The sequence below is a fragment of the Saccopteryx bilineata genome, chromosome 1 (genome assembly GCF_036850765.1).
Source record: "Saccopteryx bilineata isolate mSacBil1 chromosome 1, mSacBil1_pri_phased_curated, whole genome shotgun sequence".
NCBI classification, from domain to species: domain Eukaryota; kingdom Metazoa; phylum Chordata; class Mammalia; order Chiroptera; family Emballonuridae; genus Saccopteryx; species Saccopteryx bilineata.
In genome coordinates this window covers 147948934-147970433 of record NC_089490.1, presented here as the reverse complement: position 1 = coordinate 147970433, position 21500 = coordinate 147948934, and the positions used below count along the sequence as shown (strand labels likewise).

Here is a 21500-nt window from a genome sequence, read left to right as displayed (position 1 = left end):
CTGTGTAAAAAGTTTGGGGACCCCTGAGCTAGGGGGACAAATTTATAGGGTACGAGGAGAGTCTCGAACAAGTGAGTGTTGAATCAAAAGTCCTGGTATGTCCAGAATGCTTCTCCTAGGGGGGGCTTGCTAGCTTCTTAAAATTCCTCTGCCTCAGGGGTGATAGTCCAGTAAGGGTGAGGTCTGACAGATAAGTGAAACATCAAGAGGGCAGTTTGGAATTCACGTATCTATCATAAAGAATATCAGTTTTTATTTGCTTTAAAATGCATACTTGATCCACCGCAGTGGAAGGAACAGTTGTGTTTTCATTATTTGAAATTTGAGCTTGTAGGATTTCTATTCAGCTAAATATCCAGCAGCTCTGCATGATGGTTGTTCTGTAGTTTAGTTGTAATTGTGATATGGTTGTGAGAGGATGCAAGTACTGTGTTTACCTACACTGCCATCTTGATGGGAGGTCAGAAACCATTCTTTTAAAAGTATAGACTCAGACTATATAAAATTAAAGATTTTATACAGATATCATAAAGTAAGTTAAAGGAGCAAAGTTATCAATTCAATAGATACAAAGCCATTTGATAGAATTAATCAATTGATAACATGTACACATAAACCAGATTTAAAAGCGACGTTATTAACTTAATAAAGGCCACAACCTAAAGCAAATAGATTAATAATTGTTACTAAGAAAAGAATCCTTTATTTCTTTCTTACTTTAAGAGACACTACACAAACAAGAAAAAAATTATTAGAAAAAAAATCTGTACAGAACATTTTATTTATTTATTAAATCCAAATTTAGGAAAGGACAACGTTAAAGGTCATCAAGGTTTCCAGGTAAATGAACCTACATAAATAATTATCAATTGCCTTCCTCTATATGAGCAGTTATCAACAAAGCAATGAAAGGGAACACTAAAGGTCTAATGAAAGAACTGAGTAAATAGAATGGAGATCTCAGGAACTGGTACAGGCTTAAGTTTTGTTTTTTTTTTTTAAATTTTTTTTATTATTAATTTTTAGAGAGGAGAGAGAGAGAGAGAGAGAGAGAGAGAGAGAGAGAGGGAGAGAGGGAGGGAGAGGGAGAGGGAGAGAGAGAAGGGGTAAGGAGTAGCAGGAATCATCAACTCCCATATGTGCCTTGACCAGGCAAGCCCAGGGTTTTGAACCGGTGACTCAGCGTTCCAGGTCAATGTTTTATCCACTGTGCCACCACAGGTCAGGCCAGGCTTAAGTTTTTTTGTTCTGTCTCTGACTCTTAAGAGCCTGGATAGGAGGCCCTAAGCTTAACCCCGCCTGTAGCACCAATTTTCTGGAGTTCCACCCCTGGACCTATCCTTGCCTCGCTGAATATTCAACTAAGTCCCGCCCCACAATACTAGTCAATCAAACCTCCGCCCTAGTTCCGTCTCACTTCCATCCAATCTCAATGGCGCTGACCTGGCCCCAGGACCGTACCGTAGCTCTCCCTGGAGGAAGCTAGCCATTTCCTACTTCACTCCGTCGCCCCTTTCACTGTCCCTCCGTGCCTTGCACTCTTAACTGTATTTCCCCAGCTCGCGAGGCCCCGCCCCCCTCGCTGGGCGTGGCGCAAAAGCCAAAGCAAAAGTGTGCTTTTGCGCGTGCGCAAGTTGTGAGCTGGCTCTCGTCTCACCGTCACTTGCCTCCGAGCTTCGTTTTCACCTGGGTTCACAATCTTCCTGGCTTGGGTGGGTCCTGTCTCAGGTCCCGTGGCAGAGGTGGAAAGCTCCACTTTGGGGAAGCCAGAGATTAGAGGGTGGCTGCCGCAGGGACCTCGCATTGCCGATCGCGGGCTGTTACCTCAGAGCTCTGGTCCGCTCCACCCTGGCTGTTGCTCGTCCCCAACTACCTGAATCGGGCATTCTAAGCTGGGTCCAGTCGGGTGAGAGTAAAGGGAAGTGGAGAACAGCCCTTATATTTATAATTCCCCTCTAGACGCGTCCTTTGCTCTCTTTCCAGAACAAAAAAAAAGCATCTCTGCCTTTTCCGTCCCGGGGACGACAGCCTCACCTGGTCGTCTCTGCGCGGATCTGCGGATTTCAGCGTGTTCGGTGAGCAAGGGGCTGGCATTCGGCTCCACTACTACCCGCCCCCCCCCCCCCCTTCCCATCTGGTGCAGGAGATACTAGTTAATCTTTATGTTACCCTGCCTGTGGGCACCCATTTGCTACATCATATCCAGATGCATACAAGTGAACTAATTATTAAGTATATTTGTAACAGTCGTCGCTGAACGCAGCTATCCATTGTGATCATTTGTGTGTAGATCTTTTTTGAATTTCACACATAAAGTATGATCATCTGCCAGTTTTAGCTGTTTTTTGTTTGTTTTTTACCTTGTACCTTGTATTTCTTTAGTGCACTTCCCAGGACCTCCATCAAGTTCATGTTGAATAGCATAGAATTTATATCCTTGCCTTGTTCCCAATCCCAGAGGGAATTATTCTACCATTTTGCCATTAAATATGATGTTTATTGTATGTGTTTGTAGATTTTTATCTTCTAGTAAAACGTGTTCTCTTCTAGCTCTGGTGAGTTAAATTGTTATCACCAATGAACATTATTATAGATCAGTCACTACTTTGTATCTAAGGGGATAAGTGATATGATCTTTTTCTGTTAATAAAGTGAATTATTAATTGATGATTCCATTTTTAACCACATTTTATTCTTAGGATAAAATGTACAAGGTTTGTGATTAATATCTTTATTATTCATTTGTTGATTACACTAATATTTGTACTAATGTGTATAAATTTTTTTAATTGCAGATGCTGTATATAATGAAGCACATTATAGAAATAAGGAGTACACATATTTTACTTTAGTGAGTCAGAATTACTCAAATGGTAGGACAGAAACAAAATTTAAATATGGTAACTTTCATATGGCACTGGAAATCCATAGCTTGGGTTGTGTAAATATATTTATAGACCTATAAATATCAAATCCCAAAGAAACTAGCTTCTCTGTTTTGGAAATACTCAGAAAAACAGTGTTTTCGCCCCTATAATGGAATGTTGAAATTTTTTTTATTTGGTGAGCCAACTGGTTAAACAATTTGTAACTTCTGTTTTGTTTGTAGGTATGTTTTAAAGTGCTGAATATTTTTTTCTTTAATGACTGGATATAATCAAGTGTGTTTATTTTAGATCATTGCTGGAAAGTTGTATATCTCTCTCAAAAATTACTTCATTACTTGTACATTTTCATATCTGTTCTCTTAACTTTTTTTGTTGTCATCTTTCTGTAACATATTTAAATTATAATTAATTTATTCAATATATCTCCTTTTGTCTGGGCTCTGTTCCTAAAGAAGATTGCTACAGGTTTGTCGACTTTACTAGTTTTCAGAGGACACATTGGTGGCTTTTCTGATTTTCTTTATTAGTTGTTTTTTGGGTGTTTTTTTTTTACAGAGACAGAGTCAGAGAGAGGATTAGATAGAGCCAGAAAGACAGGAATGGAGAGAGATAAGAAGCATCAATCATCAGTTTTTTGTTGCGACACCTTAGTTGTTCATTGATTGCTTTCTCATATGTTCCTTGACCGTGGGCCTTCAGCAGACTGAATAACCCCTTGATGAGCCAGCAATCTTAGGTCCATGCTGGTGAGCCTTGCTCAAGCCAGATGAGCCCATGCTCAAGCTGGCGATCTCAGGGTCTCGAACCTGGGTCCTCTGCATCCCAGTTCGACGCTCTATCCACTGCGCCACCGCCTGGTTAGGCTCTTCATTAGTTTTAAAGTATCATTAATTGTGCCTTGTTTTCCACTTTTCTTTCTAACCATTTATACCGTTCTTTCCCCAGCCTCCCGTGGTTAGCCCATTTTTACTGACTTTTTTTTCTCTGGGATTTTATGATATTTATAGGTCTATAAACATATGTACACAACCCCAGCTGTGGATTTCCAGTGCTATATGAAACAGTTATTTTAATTTTCTGTTTCTGTCCTGCCATTTGAGTAATTCTGACTCACTGAAGTAAAATGTGTGTGCTCCTTATCCCTATAATGTGCGTCACTATATATAGCATCTGCAACCACCTGATAGTTTGTTAATTTACTGCCTTCCTTCAAGAAATGATGCAGTCCATGTGTTTCAGGGTTCTTCTGTTTTGTTTAGTGCTGTATCCCCTGTGACTGCATGTGGTAGGATCAGGGGAGGTGTTACCTAAGTGAATATGAAATGAAGGAGCAGGAGGTAGGGGCCTTAAGGGAAGCTACCATGTTCTAGACATAGGTCTTAGCCAAGAGAAGGTATTCAAAGATAAAACATTTGAATAGAATAATTTATTTGTCTATTCTGCATAGTGCTCCCAACAAAGTTCTAGGCCAGACCTTTGTAATATTAGGGAATAATGTCTTCACTAACTTTGAAATTATAAGTGTATGTTCAGAAATATACTCACTGGGCATTTCCACTTTGAAGATAAATAAACCTGCATACACACCGGATAGAGTGGCTCTCTGGGTAACATTGAGTGTGTAGTTAATTGACTGTAAGATTTCTGAAGTATGTATTAATTAGTAGTAATAATATGACTTGCATAGTTCCTATGAAAAATAAGTAATTTCTATTCAGCGGTATGGGCATCTCTTCACAGTCATTCTCCCATCACGGTTGCTCAAATGGGACATGTTATTAATATAGTAAAGAATATCACAGTATTTATTGGCTTTAAAATACATACTTGATCCAGTGCAGTAGAAGGAACACTTGTGTTTTCATTATTTGAAATTTGTATATATAATATTACTATCAGATGACCCACATTGCCAACTTAGGTATTCTTCTGTTGCTGCTTCTGTACAGGTAAACTTTTGCAGCAGAATTACACCATGGCAGTCTTCTCTGCCTCCTATGTGTGGAATTTAGGCAATTGATACACTTTTTCAAAAACCAGGTTTCAGGGACCCTGTAGCCCATGGGGGGAGCCCATTGATCATGGGCTGAGCAGTAATGTGTGTTAGCCTGCCAAGGGGTGCAGAAGTAAGAAATATTGGGAATGGAGCACCCAAAATGGTATTTAAGTCAGTGCTTTCTTGGGTTTTAGGCTGTGTGTATTCTCAGTATATTCTGAAGGTTGAAGGTATTGCCTGATACTTTTTATGCTTCTCAATATCATGGGCAAAGTGCCAGTTAAACTTTTAGACTGCAGTTTAGGAACTCTTAAAAAAAAAAAAAAAAACTCAACAAGAACCAGATAATAGTTTTCTAGTTCTAGATGAAGTAAGATTACTCCACCTTCTTACAGGACCAGTGTGTGTTTGCTTCAGTGTCTTGGGCTTGTGTATGTACCTGTGAGAATATTGTGTGTGGGGGTGGAGGTGGTGGTGTTTGAGGGGAGTGGTCCCTTATAGTGTGCTGCAGCATCCAGGCTCATGATTGTGCAAATTATGGGGATCATGACTCTTCTGACTCAGCTGTAACCTCTCAACATTCTGTCTTTCTTCATAAAGGGAACACGGATGAGGAAAAAAACGCTGCCGAGTTCCAGGAAAAGATGACACAGGTTGGTAAGAGCTAATAATTTCCCAAGAGAATATCCACATTTCACCAGCTCATTGATCTGATTGTTTAGAGCAGGGATCAGCAACCTGCTTCTGTGTTAGTCTACATAGGAAGTATGTCACTTAGTTTTTCCATTTAGTTGTGTACTCATTCATTGCTTGTCATATGCGCCCAGACTTGGGGTCGAACTCATGATATTCTGGCACTCCACATTGACTCTATCCACTGAGCCACCTGGCTAGGACTCGAATGTATGTCTATTCTTTTTATGTTGAGTTTTATATCTATAATTTTTGCATATTAATTCCTTATCAAAGTATTGGCGAAAATGTTCTCCCACTCATTGGGTTGGCTTTTCATTTTGTTGATGGTTTTTTTTTTGCTGTGAAAAACTTTTAATTGATGTGGTTTTATTTTTAAGTTGTTTTCTTGCTCAAGAATATAGATCAAAAAATATACGGCTATAAAAAATACCCAAAATTTTAGTACCTGTGTTTTCTTCTGGAATAATAGGGTTTCAAGTCAAATATTTTATATTTAAATGTTTATTCCATTGTGAATTTATTTTTGTGCATTCCACATTATATTTTTATTCATTAAAACCTCATCCAGACTTGACCCAGTGTTTCATGTTGCACTAATTGCTACAGTGAGAGATAAGGAAGAAGATGAAATTGTTTCTGAAATAAGAAAATGTTGGTGTCAGGGTAGAAATTACAACTAAGTCCTTACTTAACATTATTGATAAGTTCTGTGTCTTTAAGAAAAACAGCAGATAATGAAACCAATTTCACCATAGACTAATTGATATAAATAGGAGTAAAGTTTCCACAGCATCTCATTAACATTGTAACAAAAAGAAGACATTTGAGGACCTGTTGTTTCATTTATATAGTTTTCTCTACTTTTTACTATCTGCTCTGGTCTCTTCTGGATCATGATAAGACTGGAATTGCTGACCACCACATTTTGGAGATAGTAATTGTGTTTTTTAGGAGTGTTGTGATGTCTGTGATACAGGACTTGATCAGTCAGGAGCATGTGAGGGGGAAAGAGAAAGAGATCTGATGGCAGATTCCCGGGGTTGATGTTAGGAGACCATACAATCTTCAAATATCATGTAAATGGATTCACTGTGCCTGGTATCGTCAGTATTGTCTGAACTCAAAATTGGTACCATTCTGAAATGAATGTCTGGGATGTTTTAGGACCCAGTGGTCTTTGAGGATGTGGCTGTGGACTTCAGCCAGGAGGAGTGGGCTTTGCTGGATCTCGCTCAGAGGAGCCTCTACAGAGATGTGATGCTGGAGACCTTCCGGAACCTGGCCTCACTAGGTACGATTGACAGCATTCCTAGGTTCAGTTGTTTAGAAATCAAATCTGACAAATTGACCTTATTTCTTTTTTTAGGATTTGGGCTGAGAAATAAGAATACATTGATAAATATGAGGGACACAGTCAGGAACCCCTAAAAATGTATAGTGTAGTGGCTTGACCATGAAAATAAACATCTGTGTTGAACTGCCTTTTTACTGTGATTGAAAGCCTCAAGGCTTATTGAGCATTGAAAGTGTGGGCATAGACGTTAGGGGTCACTGCAGGACACAGGGAGGCTTATGGTTTGGGACCTCTTGAGAATTTTGCTGACTTCAATGCCCTTTCCTGAAGGACCACCAGGAAAACATAAAAGTTAAAGAAGTTGGGTTTATTACTCAGTCAAATGAGAAAAACACATGACACAGGAAATTTTACAGGATTTGAACTTTGGTTGAGTGATTTGATGATGGAGCTGTGGATCAAGCGGTATTAGTTTCTGAGACCTTTTTAAACAAAGTACTGCAAACTGGGTGACTAAATACAAAAGAAACTTTTTGAAGTCTGAAACCAAGGTGGTAGCAGGGCCATGCTCCTGAAGCTCTATGGAAAAAATCCTGCCTGTTTCTTCCCAGCTCTGGTGGTGGCCAGCACTCCTGGTATTCTTGACTTGCAGATGCATTTCTCTAAATCTGCCTCCATCTTCACACAGACTTCTCTCTATCTCTAAGTCTCTCCTTCATAGAATAGTAGTCATTGGATTTAGGGCCCACCCTAATCCAGTGTAACTTCCTCTTAACTTGATTATATCTGCAGTGACCCTATTTCCAAATAAAGCAACATTCTGAGATTCTAGGTAGACATAAAGTTTTTAACAAATATGTTTATTTATTTTTAGAGCAGTTTTAGGTTCACAGCAAAACTGAATGGAAGATACAGAGATTTACCATATCCCCCTTACCGCCCCGTGCATAGCCTCCCCACTGTCAGCACACACCACCAGAGTCCTGCATTTGTCATAGTTGATGAGCCTGCACTGACACATGATCACCACCTAGAGTCCATAGTTTCCATTAGGCTTCACTCTTGGTGTTGTACCTTTGTTGTTTGAACAAATATGCGATGACATACACCCACTGCTGTAATATCATGCAGACAGTTTCACTGTCCTAAAAGTCCTCTTTGTCTGGCTGACTCATCCCTCCTTCCCTTGTATCCCCTGGCAACTATTGCTCTTTTTACTGTGTCCATCGTTTTCTTTTTTTGAGAAAGTCATCTATTTGATGTCTTACAGTATGTATTCTTTTTGCATTGGTTTTGTTCTGTTAGTAACACATTTAAGGTTTTTTCATGCCTTTTATTCAATTTTCAAGGTTTTTATTTATCCATTCACCTATAGAAGGACATCTTTGCTGCTGCCAAGTTTTAGCTATTTTGAATAAAGCTGCTATGAATGTGTGTGCACGTGTTGTGTGGGCATGTTTCCAACTTCTTCAGATAAATTCTAAAGAGAATGACTGTCCGGCCATGTGGGTGGACCTTTTCCTTGTTTTTCACTCTACCAGGTCTCAGAGTAACTTTGTGTAAGATTGGTATTCTGTGAGATTTACTCGTGTTCAGCAGGAGTACAAAACGTCCTGGCTGTAAGTATAGTGTGTCCGTAAATTCATGGTACACTTTTGACCAGTCACAGGAAAGCAACAAAAGATGATAGAAATGTGAAATCTGCACCAAATAAAAGGAAAACTCTCCCTATACCTATTCAATGCAGTTTGATGTGGGCTCACGCACAGACTTTTTAGGGCTCCTTAGGTAGCTATCCCGTATAGCCTCTACAGACTCGTCACTGACTGATGTCCTACCAGAACGGGGTTTCTCCACCAAACTGCCGGTTTCCTTCAAGTGCTTATCCGACTGAGTAATGTTATTTCTATGTGGTGACGGTTTATTATAAACGTGCTTATATTCACGCTGCACTTTGGTCATGGATTTGAATTTAGTGAACCACAGAACACACTGAACTTTCCTCTGTACCGTCCACATCTCGACTGGTATGGCTGTGGGCTGCTCCGCTGTATACACGGTGTTACGTCATCGTCTGCGCATGCACACATGTGGCCACATCATTGTACAGAAACTGGGAGGGTTTTCCTTTTATTTGGTGCAGATTTCACATTTCTATCATCTTTTGTTGCTTTCCTGTGACTGGTCAAAAGTGCACCATGACTTTACGGACACACTGTATTAGGCCAGTCTAATAATATTGAGCATTAGATATGATTGTCAGATCAGTTTTTAATTTTTTCTTACTGACTTCAGTGAGAGTGGAATAGAGAGAGAGAGAAAGGGGCAGGAACATCAATCTATTCCTATGTGTCCCCTGACCAGGGAGCAAACTTGCAAACTCTGTGCTTTGGACTATGGTCTATCCCAGGGGTAGTCGTCAACCTTTTTATACCTATTGCCCACTTTTGTATCTCTGTTAGCAGTAAAATTTTCTAATTGCCCACCGGTTCCATGGTAATAGTGATTTATAAAGTAGGGAAATAACTTTACTTTATAAAATTTATAAAGCAGAGTTACAGCAAGTTAAGCATATAGTAATAATTACTTACCAAAAAGTTTATGTCGAATTTTCACTAAGTTTGGCAGAATAAATCTTTATAAAACAACTTACTACTGTCCACCATGAAAGGTGAAACACCCACTAGTGGGTGGTAGGAACCAGGTTGACTACCACTGGTCTAACCAACTGAGCTATCCGGCCAGGGTTCAGATCAGTTTTAGACTTCAGAGGCTTTGTTGCTACTTCTCTTCCATAAACATATTGTTGTTAAACATTTTGTTGCAATTAAAGTCACACTTGGAGCTAAGTTTGCAGAATAGAAGACCAAAGTGTCAGCCTTGTCTCCTGGAAATGTTTGTGGTTCCTTATTGTTTTCCTGTGTGTGACATGCCTTTCTGTTTAACAGGGTATGCACTGCATACACCCTGGCTGACCTTCCAGTGGAAGCAGGAGGAGGACCTGGAAATGACAAAGAGAGGGCCTGTCCAGGGCGAGCGCCAGGAAGGCAAGAGTTCTTGGGAGAAACTGTGTAGGTTGGGGGTATTCATTTGGAAAAATCAAGTGAAAGCCAAACACAGCTGTTTTGTCTGTATACGCTTTTCCCCATACACCATTGATTACTGTTTGACTTTTTATTAACAGTCTTCTTTGTTTTTTAAAAGACTTTTCTTGTTTTCTTTTTGTAAGTTGGTATTTGGTCATGTACATTTTACCCTGTTCCTGTTTTTTAAATTTTTCCAAAGTGAGAAGCGGCAGGGAGGCAGACAGACAGACTCCCACATGCGTCTGAGCAGGATCCACCTGGCATGCTGACCAGGGGGCAGTGCTCGGCCTCTCTGACGTGTTGCTTCAATGCAATTGGAGTCATTTTAGTGCCTGAGGCGGAAGCCGTGGAGCCATCTTCTGTGCCCAGGCCAACTTTTCTCCAATGGAGCTATGGCTGCGGGAGGGGAGGAGAGAGATAATGAGAAAGGGGAAGGGTGGAGAAGCAGATGGGTGCTTCTTCTTTGTGCCTTGGCCGGGAATCAAACCTGGGACTTCCACGTGCCAGGCCAACGCTCTACTGCTGAGCCAACTGGCGAGAGCCTGTTTCTGTTTTTTTTTTTTTTTTGGTTCTCCTTATAATACCTTTTTGTTTTTACCATCCATCAAAATCTACATGGAATATTTCTTATTCAGTTGATTATCATTTGACCCTGTGCTTGGAAGTAGAGTCTTGAAAAAGCTACACTGCAAAAGCTCTTTGTTCAAACGTGCCTTTACCTTTCATTTCAGATTCTGACACTCAACTTAAGACTAATGAATCAGTCACTTTGCAAGATATTTATGAAGAAACAGTATCCAATGAACAGGAAATAGTAAGATTCAAGAGGAATGATGCACAGTCATCTACTTTATACAAAAAGTGGGAATACCATGGTATTGACTGTAAAAACAAAAACCATGAGAAACATTTGAGGTGAGTTCCATTCCTATACAGGTAAGAAGTACCCCAAAAAAGCATCTTAAAATGTCACAAAATATAAAGAACACATGTATAAAACTTGTCAAAAGTTGTGATTCCATAAAGAATTTTTATTAGATATTTTCTTGTACAAATGAGACTGATGTTCGATGTTTGAGATAATTGCATTGTACACAGTTATGAGAAAAATACAATAAGTCAAAAAGTCACTGATACAGCCTGACCAGGCAGTGGTGCAGTGGATAGAGCATCGGACTGGGATGCAGAGGACCCAGGTTCGAAACCTCAAGGTCGCCAGCTTCAGTGTGGGCTCATCTGGTTTGAGCAAAGCTCACCAGCTTGGACCCAAGGTCGCTGGCTTGAGCAAGGGGTTACTCAGTCTGCTGAAGGCCCACGGTCAAGGCACATATGAGAAAGCAATCAATGAACAACTAAAGTGTCGCAATGAAAAACTGATGATTGATGCTTCTCATCTCTCTCCGTTCCTGTCTGTCTGTCCCTATCTATCCCTCTCTCTGACTCTGTCTCTGTAAAAAAAAAAAGTCACTGATACATAATGCAATTAACAGTTAAAATGCTATAGAGATGTTCAGTGAAATCCATGTGTCTATTGATCAGTGTCATCTCATTAAATTTAATTAAAGAAAAAAATAAAAAAAATCTCTGGCCTGTTGGTGTTGTGGTAGAGTGTCGGCCTGGTGTATGGATGTCCCAGGTATAATTCCCAGTCAGGAAACAGGAGAAGCAATGATCTGCTACTCCATCACTCCCTCTCTTTTCTCTCTCTCTCTCTCTCTCTCTCTCTCTCTCTCAGACTCCTGTAGCTATGGCTCCATTGGTTTGAGTGCATCACCCCTGGGAAGTGATGTGACTCTGAAGCCTCTGCCTCAGGTACTAAAAATAGCTTTGTTGTGAACATGGCTCCTGATGGGTAATGCATCAGCCACAGATGGCGTTGCCTAGTGGATCCCAGTCAGGGCACATGCAGGAGTCTGTCTATTCCTGTTCGCTTACTTGGAAAAGAATTTTAAAAATCCAACCAACTCTGATAAATACCAGCTATTGTAGGGCCCTCTGTGAGGAGTTTCAGCTTACAGCCCCAGAGGGTGCAGAACATGTATAGTTACTGTTAATGGTAAAAATGTAATTATTGCTAATATTATGCTTTTTATTTTTAAAAGAAATCATGTGGAGAACATCTATGAATGTAACCAAGAAAAGCAGCCTGGAAAAAACTTATGCCAAATTTCCAATCTTAACATACTCCAGAGAACTGCTGAGGTACAATCCTATGAATACCGTGAATGTAAAAAGGTCTTCACGGATCATGTTTCCCTGAAGACTCACGTCAGTTCGCACACAGGAAGCAAACCCTACCAGTGCAGGGAGTGTGGGAAGGCTTTCCATTTCCTCGCCTATTTCAGGAAGCACATGAAAACTGAGGAAGACAAACCCTACGAATGTCAGCAGTGTACCACAGCCTTCGGCTGTTCTTCATTGTTCAGGGCGCATATGGAGCTTCACTCTGGACAGACAAAGTGTGAATGTGAGCAGTGTGGCAAAACCTTCAGCTGTTCTTCATCCCTCACAGAGCACAAAAGAATTCACAGTGGAGAGAAGCCTTACGAATGCAAGGAATGTGGGAAGGCCTTGAGTTGCTCCTCCTCACTATCCAAACATAAAAGAATTCACAGTGGAGATAAGCCTTACGAATGCAAGGAATGTGGGAAGGCCTTCAGTGAGTCCTCAAAACTCACTGTACATGTCAGAACACATACTGGAGAGAAACCCTATAAATGCAAGGAATGTGGGAAAGCCTTTACTAGTTTCTCCCACCTTTCACGGCATGGACAGACTCACACAGGGGAGAAACCCTATGAGTGTAAGGAGTGTGGGAAGGCCTTTAGTCTCTCTTCAAACCTGACTCTACACGTCGCCCGAATGCACACTGGAGAGAAGCCTTTTGACTGTGTACTCTGTGGGAAAGCCTTCAGTTCACTCCCAACCTTTCGAAGACACATAAGAAGCCACACTGGGGAGAAACCCTATAAATGCAAGGAATGTGGGAAAGCCTTTACTACTTCATTCTACCTTACACTGCATGGACGGACTCACACTGGGGAGAAACCCTATGCATGTAAGGAGTGTGGGAAGGCCTTTAGTCATCCCTCATTCCTCACTGCACACTTAAGACTGCACAGTGAAGAGAATCCTTATAAATGCAAGGTATGTGGGAAAGCATTTACTCATTTCTCTTACCTTACAGTGCATGGACAGTCTCACACTGGGGAGAAGCCTCATGAATGTAAGGAATGTGGGAAAGTCTTTACTTATGCCTCATCTCTTAGGACTCACATGAGGACACATGCAGGGAAGAAATCCTATGAATGTAAGGAGTGTGGGAAAGCCTTCAGTTTTCCCTCATCCCTCACTGCACACTTGACAGTGCACAGTGAAGAGAATCCTTATAAATGCAAGGAATGTGGGAAAGCCTTTACTCGTTCCTACCACCTTACACGGCATGGACGGACTCACATTGGGAAGAAACACTATGCATGTAAGGAGTGTGGGAAGGCCTTCAGTCGTCCCTCATCTCTCACTGCACACTTGAGACTGCACAGTGGAGAGAATCCTTATAAATGCAAGGAATGTGGGAAAGCCTTTACTCATTTCTCGTACCTTACAGTGCATGCACGGACTCATTCTGGGGAGAAACCCCATGAATGTAAGGAGTGTGGGAAGGTCTTTAGTCATCCCTCATCCCTCACTGCACACTTGAGAAAGCACAGTGGAGAGAATCCTTATAAATGCAAGGAATGTGGGAAGGCCTTCAGTGAGTCCTCGAAACTCACTGTACATGTCAGAACACATACCGGAGAGAAACCCTATAAATGCAAGGATTGTGGGAAAGCCTTTACTCGTTCCTCCAGCCTCACAGTGCATGGACGGACTCACACTGGGGAGAAACCCTATGAATGTAAGGAGTGTGGGAAGGCCTTTAGTCTCTCTTCAAATCTGACTCTACATGTTACCCGAATGCACACTGGAGAGAAGCCTTTTGACTGTCTACAGTGTGGAAAAGCCTTCAGTTCTCTTCCATCCTTTCGAAGACATGTAAGAAACCACACGGAGGAGAAACCCTATTATAAGTGCTAGGAATGTGGGAAAGCCTTTATTAGTTCCTCCCACCTTACAGTACATGGATGGACTCACACTGGGGAGAAACCTCATGAATGTAAGAAATGAGGGAAAGCCTTTTATCTGTTCCTCAATTCTTATGATTCACATGAGGACGCACACTGGGGAGAAGCCGTATGAGTGTCTGGGACAGCCTTTGTCTTGTCTACTTTCTAACACACGTGAAAATTAACACTAGAGAAAACATGCAAATATAAGGACTATGGGAATATCTGCAAAGCTTTTCAAATCTTATACAACATGTGAGATCTCATACACACTATGGAAACATCCTATGATTTTAACAAAGTAGGTAATTCTCATTTTTTTTGAAGAGTCCCAAGAACTCACAATTGAGAGAAACCCCTTGCAATTTCTCTCAATTGTGTAATAAACCATTTGGTAATATCTTCAAAAATATTGCTTATTACAACTCAAAATTCCTAAGAGCTTGACCAGTTGGTGTTGCAGTAGGTACAGTGTTGGACTGGGATGTGGAGGACACAGGTTTGATATGCTGAGTTGCTGGCTTGAGCACAGGTTCATATGGTTTGAGCAAGGCTCACCAGCTTGAGCCCTAGTTCGCTGGCTTGAGCAAGGGGCCACTCGGTCTGCTATAGCCCCGTAGTCAAGGCACATATGAGAAAGCAATCAATGAGAAATTAAGATGCCACAACAAAGACTTGATGCTTCTCATCTGTCTCCCTTCCTATCCCTCTCTTTCCCTCTCTCTGTCTCTGTCACACACAAAAAAATTTTAAGAAATAAGTGTATAAGAAAATTTGCTCCAGAAGCAAATATCAGTGTTTCACCTTTAAAATGGAAAGTTGGCTCAGTGGTGTCTGGTTACTATTTTCTGATATGAATAATTAAGGTAATAAATTTCCCTCTAATACTTTTCCATTATTTTATTCTGAGGTGCTTTTATTTGGGTTTAGATGTAAATGTTGTTTCTGTCACTGAGGGAGTGTGTTTCTTCATATCCAAGTAGGGGTGGTCCTTTATTTTTTGTTTCTGATTAACTCATTGCTATGTGTGCAGTGATCATGGTATGCACCCCTGAGTATTTATAATTTCTTTTGTATTTTGCTTTTGTAATTGGTCATTTCATTTTGACATAGTATGGCCGATACTGGAAATTGCATACTCAATATTCTTCACTTTTTTATTCTTTTTGAAGTTATCAGTTTTTACTATTCAAAGCTTTACCTGTCTAATAAATAATTTCAGCAGAAATTGTTAAGTGTATAGGTCTTCAAGAAATGTCTCATCTGATGTTTTTATATTTCATTCTTTGTCCTTGCTCCTGGCTGATAATGGAACACCTCGTGTTTTGAGAGTAAAAGACCTTGTGATAAGAAAGCTGGAATACAGCCAGTTTACTTCTGTGTGTTGATTTGAGCATGGCTGGGACTCCCATTTTCCAGAACCAAGTTTTTATACAGTTTCTGGTTAGAGTTGTCTAAAACAGAGAGTTTGTATGTGAGTAGGAAGGCAGAGGGTAGAATCCCTTATTTGAGTTTAAGTAAGGCCATGACACTGGGAGACAGATTCATAGGTTCCTGGTGGACTAGTTTTCAGCTCATTTCCCTGATCATTGGCCTCACCAATCAGTACTGGCTCAAGAACATTAAGTCCTTGACCAGGGGTCCCCAAACTTTTTACACAGGGGGCCAGTTCACTGTCCCTCAGACCATTGGAGAGCCAGACTATAAAAAAAACTATGAACAAATCCCCATGCACACTGCACATATCTTATTTTAAAGTAAAAAAAACAAAACGGGAACAAATACAATATTTAAAATAAAGAACAAGTAAATTTAAATCAACCAACTGACCAGTATTTCAATGGGAACTATGCTCCTCTCACTGATCACCAATGAAAGAGGCGTCCCTTTCGGAAGTGCGGCGGGGGCTGGATAAATGGCCTCAGGGGGCCGCATGTGGCCCGCGGGCCATAGTTTGGCGACCCCTGTCCTTGACGTTAGTTACCTTGGAAGCAGCGGTTCCATAAACTTCCCTGTAAGTTTCTCTGTTATGACCATACACAGCCTCTTAGACTTTGACAAGTTTTAGCATTGTCATCCTGCAGATGTTACACTCCCCCTGACACATCAACTGATTATATGGACTTGGCCCCAGTTTGGAGCTGGACTGTTGTCATTTCCACAATCCAGTCCCATGATATCATTACTCAAGTGGAAAGATACATCTATGTATGTTCACTGTGATCTCAAAACAAAAAGAGCTGTGGACTGTGAGGAAAATTTGGTATAAATGAGACAAACATCAGATAGGGTATCATCCCATTTTAGTGGAGAAAGATTTATATTTGATATCTTCAAACAATATTTTACCTTTTTTTTTTTTTTACCTAAGATGATGCTTTATTCATTTTGCTTCAGGTACGTTTTGCTGTACTTTTTCCTTCTATTATATTTTCCCTCATCTCTAAAAGTACAGTCCTGTGTTGCATACAGCACGTAAATCAGCAATTAATGATGGTTGTCCCAGAAGATTATAATGAGCTGAGACATTTCTATTGCCTATAAATTCTAATATGTTTGCACAATGACAAAATTGTCTAATGATTTCTTTCTCCGAATGTATCCCAGTCATTACATGGAGCCACACTGAATACCTATAGCACTTCCCATCATTGTTTTCTATTGTTTTATTAAGGAATATGTACACTACTGTACAGAAGTGTGCTAATCCCAAGTGTATAGCTTGATGGAATTGCACATAATGTTTACATGCTGGTAACTGAACACTTCCATCACTCCAGAAAGATTATTCATCTGCCTTCTCAGTAATTGCTCCAGAGAGGAAAGCACAATTTTGAATTTTAGTATAATTTATTAGCTTCTTTCTGATTTACTTTTATTGTAATTTTTATTTATAGATTGTAGAGAGAAAGGAAAGGAGTGAGGGAGAGAGAAATGGACTTGTTTCACTTATTTATGCATTTCTTGGTTGAGTCTTGTATGTGCTCTGACTGGGGATCAAACTCACAACTTTGGTGTATCAAGATAATGCTCTAACCAACTGAGCTACCCGGCAAGAGCTTTGATCTTTATATAAATGTTAAAATATAACATGTACAGTTCTGTGTTTGGCTTGTCTACTTAATGTCTGTCTGCCTTTCCATTGTCCTTTTGGCAGACACACACTTATTTCTCTTGGTAAATGCTCTGTATGTGGGAATATGGTTAGTGGATCAGGGTAGGCTTCGGGTATAGTTTCGGTAGGTATTTCACTATTTCAGAAAGGCTGATTGCACCTACAATCCTAGATGCAATGCATGAACTTTACAGTTGGTCCTGATACTTGGCCCCCACACTCTGATTTTAGCCATTCCGAAAATGTGGCAATATATTGTTTTGGTTTTAATTTGTATTTATGTGATGTGTAATGATGTTGAATACTTAAAAAATGTTTTAAAATTTATTTAGTGATTTTAGAGGAAAAGGAATAGAGAGGAGAGAGAGGGAAAGAGAGAAGCATAGACTTACTATCCCACTTATTTATATAGTCATTGGTTGATTCTTGCATGTGCTCTGACCAGAGATTGAACACACAATCATGGCATGTCAGGATGACACTAACCAACTGGACCTGACCAGAGTTGAATACTTTTTCATGTGCTTGTTGGTCGATTTGGTATCTTTTATGAGGGTCCTTTTTAAAGTATTTTACCTACTTTTGTTACAATTTGAAGAGTTTCCTTCTATTACCTGTTCTTTACTTTATGTATGAGCATCTCTATAGTTCCATACGCCATGTATGATATATATATATGTAATAATGTGTATTTCATACATATATATATATATATTGCAGAAAACTTTCTAGTCTCTGGCTTGTCTGTCACTGTTTCCATATTTGTTAGTTATAACAGGAATTTATTGGTTTAATTACTGGAAAGTCCTTGGGTGTAACTGTCTTCAGGCATGGCTGGATCCTCAGACTGAAAATGTATTATCTAGATAAATTCTGTCTCAATGTCTTGGCTATTCATCTTCTTGCATTAGCTATTCTTGAAGGCTGTCTCTCTTCATGGTGGCCCCAGGACCTCCACACTACTTTCTTTCCTGATTGAATTCTCAGGGCGAATAAAGTGATGGTCTATTGGGACAATTCCAATGTAATTATTGTAATTGAATCTGATTGGCTGACTTGCCCATTGTTATCCACAGGAATGTAAGACACTGATTTGCTTAGTACTGACACGCTCATCCACAAACCAGAGTAGAGTCTATACGTGTCTTCTCTATTCACCATTTCTTTTTGTGTTAGTTATAGAATTTCCTTAGCAGTTTCAAAAATAAAGCTGGGAGTATGCTTGGAGTTGCATTGATTTTTATAAAATAACCTGAATAAAATTGACATCTGTATAATAGTAAGTCTTCCAGTTGTTGAACACAATATAATTGTCCATTTTCCTAGGTCATCTAATTTCTTTTAACAGTGTTTTATAGTTTCAATTGTATAGGTATTGAATATTTTTAATTTATTACTAAGTGCATACTGTATTTTACTTTGTAAATATTTTTATTTTCTTTTAAAATTTTTTTATTGAATTTATTGTGGTGACATTGGTTAATAAAATTACATAGGTTTTATTTGTACAATTCTATAATACACTTCTATATTTTATTGTGTGTTCACCGCCAAAGTTATTTATTTTCTTTTTTGATTTTTTAGGCTAGTACATAGAATTGCAATTTCTTTTTGTATATTGTTTATTTTCTCTAGTTGCCTTTATGAATTCAATTTATTATTCAGATATCTATGGCTTATTTTGGATTTTGTGTATACAGTCTTCACAATATCAATAAAAAAATTCAAATTCTTATCTTTCATTTTTCTTGCCTCATTGCTTTACAGCACTGAATGGAAAAAAACATGAAAATGAACATCATTGCCTTGCTTCTGATCTTAGGGGAAAGTGTTCTATAATACTCTTTTAAGTATAATAATAGCTGGAAGTTTTTCATAGTTAATGACATCTGTTAGACAAGCACCAGATATCTTTTCTACCATTCACATCATATGGGCTCCCAGTGTTATGGAAGGGGTGTTAAAAAGGAAGGAAATAATTCAGTCAACAAAGTATAAGACACCCATTGTTATTTTATAAATTGATAGTTTGACCAAAATATCTATGGTTTATTGAGTGATTATTCTGTGTCAGGTACCATTTAGAGTACTTTATGACTATAATGAATTTACTCTTAAAAAAAAATTCTGAGAAATGTGCTATCAGAACCACATTTCACAGATGAAGAAAAAGGCAGAGAAATAGCTTGCCCTAGGTCACATAGCTTGTAAGAAGCTAAGTCTACCTGGTTTCAGAATTCATACTAGTGCCCGACCAGTGGTTGTGTAGTGGGTAGAGCATTGTCCTGGGAAGCTCAGGACCCAGGTTTGAAACCATGAGGTCATCAGCTTGAGCATGGGGTTCTGGCTTGAGCATGGGATTATTGACATGGTCTAATGGATGCTGGCTTGAGACCAGATAGTTGTCTTGAGAAGAGTCACTGGCTGGGCTTTAGTGCCCCCCCCCCCCCCATCAAGGCATGTATGAGATAAAATCAGTGAACAACTAAAGTGCTGCAACTACAAGTCGATGTTTCTCATGTCTCATCCTTCCTGTCTCTGTCTCATTAGAAAAATAAAAAAATTCACGCTTTGCAGAGACTGACTCTGCCAAGGACAGTCCTGAGTGGAAGGTGCCAAAACTTGAAAGAAATTCCAGACACAAGATGCAGCAAAGATGGGACCAGGGGTCTCCCAGCCTCAAGGACTGAGAACCCTGATATGCAAGTCCTCATTGTATTTATTTGTTTGCTTTATCTGCTTATTATAAAGCTTCAGTACACGAGGTAATCATCCTCTGGCACAACAGGGCATGCTTGCTTGTAAGCACTTACTCGGGAGAGATAGGAAATGGCAAACAGTACAGAAGCTTTTTGTGCAGATAATCATGTCAGGGACCCGACGTTACTAAGTCTGCACAAATGATACCTGTTTAAGGCAACATTCTATTCTCAGGTCATTTTCCCATAGCCCTTTAACCAGCACATGTCATTGTTCAAGAGAAATTTGTGGCATAGTATTGAATACTGACATTCTTGAACTTCAATATCCAACTCAAAGTACAACTTCTGAAGAGTAATTTGGAATAGTTACCATTTAAAAACATTTCCATTTGTCACATACTCATGAATCCTCTCTTCATTATGTACTTTTCTTTATATAAAAACATAAACATTAAAAAATAACTTTGAAAATTTAATTTTATGACCAGATTACTTCTGATTTCCACATGACTGTCTTCCTGCAGTAAGCCTCTCTTTGCTTTATCTTGTTTTTTCTTGATTTTTTTTTTATTCTGACAGAAAAACCACATTGCTTTCACCCTTCCCCAGTGTCCAAGTGTATATAGTATAATGTCAATCATGTGCACATTTTGGTGCAACAAATCCCCAGACCCCCGCATCCCCACCCTTCCTGACTGAAATTACACACCAACAGCACCATCTCTCAGCGCTGGTAACCATCATTCTACTTTCTGTTTCTGTGAGTTTATCTACTTGGGAATCCTTGCACCAGTAAAACCATGCAGTATTTGTCTTTCTGTGACCTGTTTATCTCACTCAGCATTATGTTCTCAAGGTTCATCCATGTTGCAGGATATAAAAGCATCTCCTATTTTATGAACCTGTGATATTCTATCATGTAGACACCACATTATCTTTATCCATTCATCTGTCAGTGGGAACTCAGGTTGTATCCACTCTATAGCTGTAGTAAATAATGTTGCAAAAAGCTCTTCTCTGAGACCCAAATTCCCAACAGAAAATTGGGATTATTTGCATTTACCTTCAAACTAAAGCTGCTAAATTGGGTAGTAAAAATACCATGGCCAAATTGGAATTGCAGACAAATACTGCATTTGGGACTCACTTGTACCAAACAAATTTTCATTGTCAACCTCAACTTCTATTATTTATTTATTTATTTATTTTAATTCAATGGGTTGATATGGTTTGCCAAACTATACAGGTTTCAAGTGTTCAACTGAAATTCTATTTTAAATGGGTATCCTGTATTTTAATTGGTTAATTTTATCCAAGGTTGTTATGAAGATTAGACATGATAAAATCTATCAGTCATATATCAAGTTTACATCACATGTGGTACCCATTTTTATAACTTCCATATATTTCTATTTAATACAAGATTTCAGAATTTAAAAAAAAATTTTTTTTGTATTTTTCTGAAGTTGGAAATGGGGAGGCAGTCAGACAGACTCCCGCATGCGCCCGACCAGTATCCACCCAGCATGCCCACCAGAGGGCGATGCTCTGCCCATCTGGGGTGTCGCTCTTTTGCAACCAGAGCCATTCTAGCGCCTGAGGCAGAGGCCACAGAGC

General features: G+C 39.5%; 1 protein-coding gene across 1 annotated transcript in view; it reads left to right on the top strand.

Moving 5' to 3' along the window:
• Positions 1 to 14169, top strand: part of LOC136333260 (zinc finger protein 699-like) — a 63093-nt gene extending 48924 nt beyond the window's left edge. The window contains exons 2-7 of the mRNA XM_066272147.1: positions 1984 to 2075; positions 5485 to 5537; positions 6745 to 6871; positions 9823 to 9945; positions 10692 to 10875; positions 12063 to 14169. Coding sequence (XP_066128244.1) covers positions 5529 to 5537; positions 6745 to 6871; positions 9823 to 9945; positions 10692 to 10875; positions 12063 to 14037 — 2418 coding nt within the window. The 5' untranslated portion in view covers positions 1984 to 2075; positions 5485 to 5528 and the 3' untranslated portion in view covers positions 14038 to 14169. The remainder of the gene's footprint in view (positions 1 to 1983; positions 2076 to 5484; positions 5538 to 6744; positions 6872 to 9822; positions 9946 to 10691; positions 10876 to 12062) is intronic.
• Positions 14170 to 21500: the final 7331 nt, after the last annotated feature.